General features: G+C 37.1%; 1 protein-coding gene across 1 annotated transcript; it reads left to right on the top strand.

Annotated features, from left to right (window-relative positions):
- Window positions 1–6: 6 nt before the first annotated feature.
- On the top strand, window positions 7–1,296 carry LOC125858745 (protein DEFECTIVE IN MERISTEM SILENCING 3-like). Its single transcript, XM_049538557.1, has 4 exons — window positions 7–161; window positions 249–440; window positions 597–920; window positions 1,038–1,296. Exons 1-4 carry the CDS (start codon window positions 7–9, stop codon window positions 1,294–1,296), a joined length of 930 nt encoding a protein of 309 aa, XP_049394514.1.
- The last annotated feature ends 722 nt before the right edge of the window (window positions 1,297–2,018 follow it).

Below are 2,018 nucleotides of genomic sequence, written 5' to 3' on the forward strand. Positions count from 1 at the left end.
GTGATTATGGAGAAGATTGAAGGAAAGGCGGACAGTGCAGCTGCTGTTATACACAAGCTACTAAGATCACCAAAACCTGAACAGCTGTATCTCAAATATGCTCATGACATACTTGGCGTGGTTGCACTTCTTGGAGAGGTTCGGACCCATAAGCTTAGCAGGTTGGTGCTGGTATCCTTTTCTTTAAAATGAAGTATAAGAACTTCCTTGTCTGTATGGATGTAATTGAGTGTGTTTTCTTCCCTTAGCATGCTTTCAACATATCTTGGAGAAGATCAGATGCTTGCTGTAGTATGCAAATCCCGTGCAGCTGCCAGAGCTCTTGAAAATTATCAAATGGACGGAAATGTGAATTGCGCCAGTGCTCTTGACATATTAGCAGCTAGGCTTGGAATTTCCATCAAGGGTCGATATTTAGTTATATGCCTTGAGGATATAAGGTAAAAGCCTTTCTTTCTCTGGTTTACTTTATACTAAATGATATCAATTGTTAGGATTTTTGGTTTCTCGATCTAGTTGACAAATCATGTTTCAACCATGTCTGGTCAGTGCTCTCTGAAAAAAAAATGTGTAAGGTCCTTGCTTTTTTATTTCAGGCCATCTAAGCGAGGAGTCAGCAGTGATCGCCAAAGAGAACTTGCTATTCCACACCCTACTTTATCAAACAGAGAAACTCCCCCAGGCTTTTTGGGCTACGCGGTTAATATGATATTCCTTCCTGCAGAATATTTGCAGTTTAGAACTGCTTCAGGTCATGGTCTCCGAGAGACATTATTTTATCGTCTGCTTGGTAAGCTTCAAGTCTACAAGTCTAGAGAGCACCTTTACATGGCAAGTTCCTGCATAGAAGAGGGTGCGGTTTCCTTGGATGGTGGAATGATGAGAGGAAATGGAGTTGTATCTGCATCTGTTGGATCTGAGTATGTACTTTCTTTTTCCTACTTCTCTACCATTTATTTGTTTCTCACAAAGATGAGTAGATTTTGCACGACATCCTTGGGCCTTGAATGATTAATGTCTGTCTTTATTTTCTTCAGGGAACCATACATTCTATTTCCAGTCATCTGTCTGGAAAGACAGTTGCTCCTCTCACCTGAGAAAGTAGAAAGATTGAAGAGAATCGAAGAGTTGAAGCTGGAACGAAATCAATTGCAAGATCAAATACAGGAAGAGCTTAGGAATGAAGCAAAGTACAAGAAGAAGTTGGCCAAAAAGCTCAGGGATAAAAAGCAGATTGATGATCAGTTGGAGCCTTCTCCTGGAATGTACAGCTCGGACATGGATATCAGTTGTTGATGGTTTGTTTCTTCTGAGGCTTGTACATGTAATTACCTAAAACAAGGCCTCTATGTTTATTTATGCTTTTTTGGATCATATTTTTGTGAAGAAACACAGGGTAGTATACCGTACAAATCAACACCTGTAGCGTAAATGAATGCTCAAGGTGTATCTTTCCCCCATGGTCTCAGTGTTGGTGGGTAGAGTTACTTGAAAGTCATAGGAATCATTTATTTATCTTTGTTTGGAAAGGTACTAAAGGTGACTCAGCTGCATCTGGTTCCCTTTCAGATATGCTTGTATGTGACAGTAGGAACAACTACTCATTATGTTATTTTTGATGTGTAGCAAACAGTTACAGTAATATATTCAGGGAAAATATATAATGTCATAATTTGTCAATCATTAATCTATCTATATCAGAATGAGCACCCTTACTATTATTTTCTTCGTTAAATGATTTTATAATAGATTAAATTGCCATCTATTGTTTTCCTTAACTAATTGTTATTCTTATATTAAGACTTTGAAATCAGCTAAAATTTTAATTATTAAATAATTGATTGTGGAGCTAGTAAGAAATCCTTATATTTGGAACTCTAAAACCAAATGCTTGGCAAAAAATATATCGAAAAGTAACTAATTGCCACCTTACAACAATAATATATAATATATTTTGTGAAATCTCACAACTATTTTTTTTTCTAATCCGATGTTCGATATCCACATTGAGACTCGAT

Source organism: Solanum stenotomum, chromosome 3 (assembly GCF_019186545.1).
Source record: "Solanum stenotomum isolate F172 chromosome 3, ASM1918654v1, whole genome shotgun sequence".
In the NCBI taxonomy this organism is placed as follows: domain Eukaryota; kingdom Viridiplantae; phylum Streptophyta; class Magnoliopsida; order Solanales; family Solanaceae; genus Solanum; species Solanum stenotomum.

Bases quoted from the DNA above. Each gene is read 5' to 3' on its own strand.
- LOC125858745 (XM_049538557.1), top strand. From the start codon at position 7: ATGGAGAAGATTGAAGGAAAGGCGGACAGTGCAGCTGCTGTTATACAC. The intron at 441-596 runs GTAAAAGCCTTT...TTTTTATTTCAG, and splicing joins ATATGCCTTGAGGATATAAG to GCCATCTAAGCGAGGAGTCA. The intron at 921-1,037 runs GTATGTACTTTC...TATTTTCTTCAG, and splicing joins TCTGCATCTGTTGGATCTGA to GGAACCATACATTCTATTTC.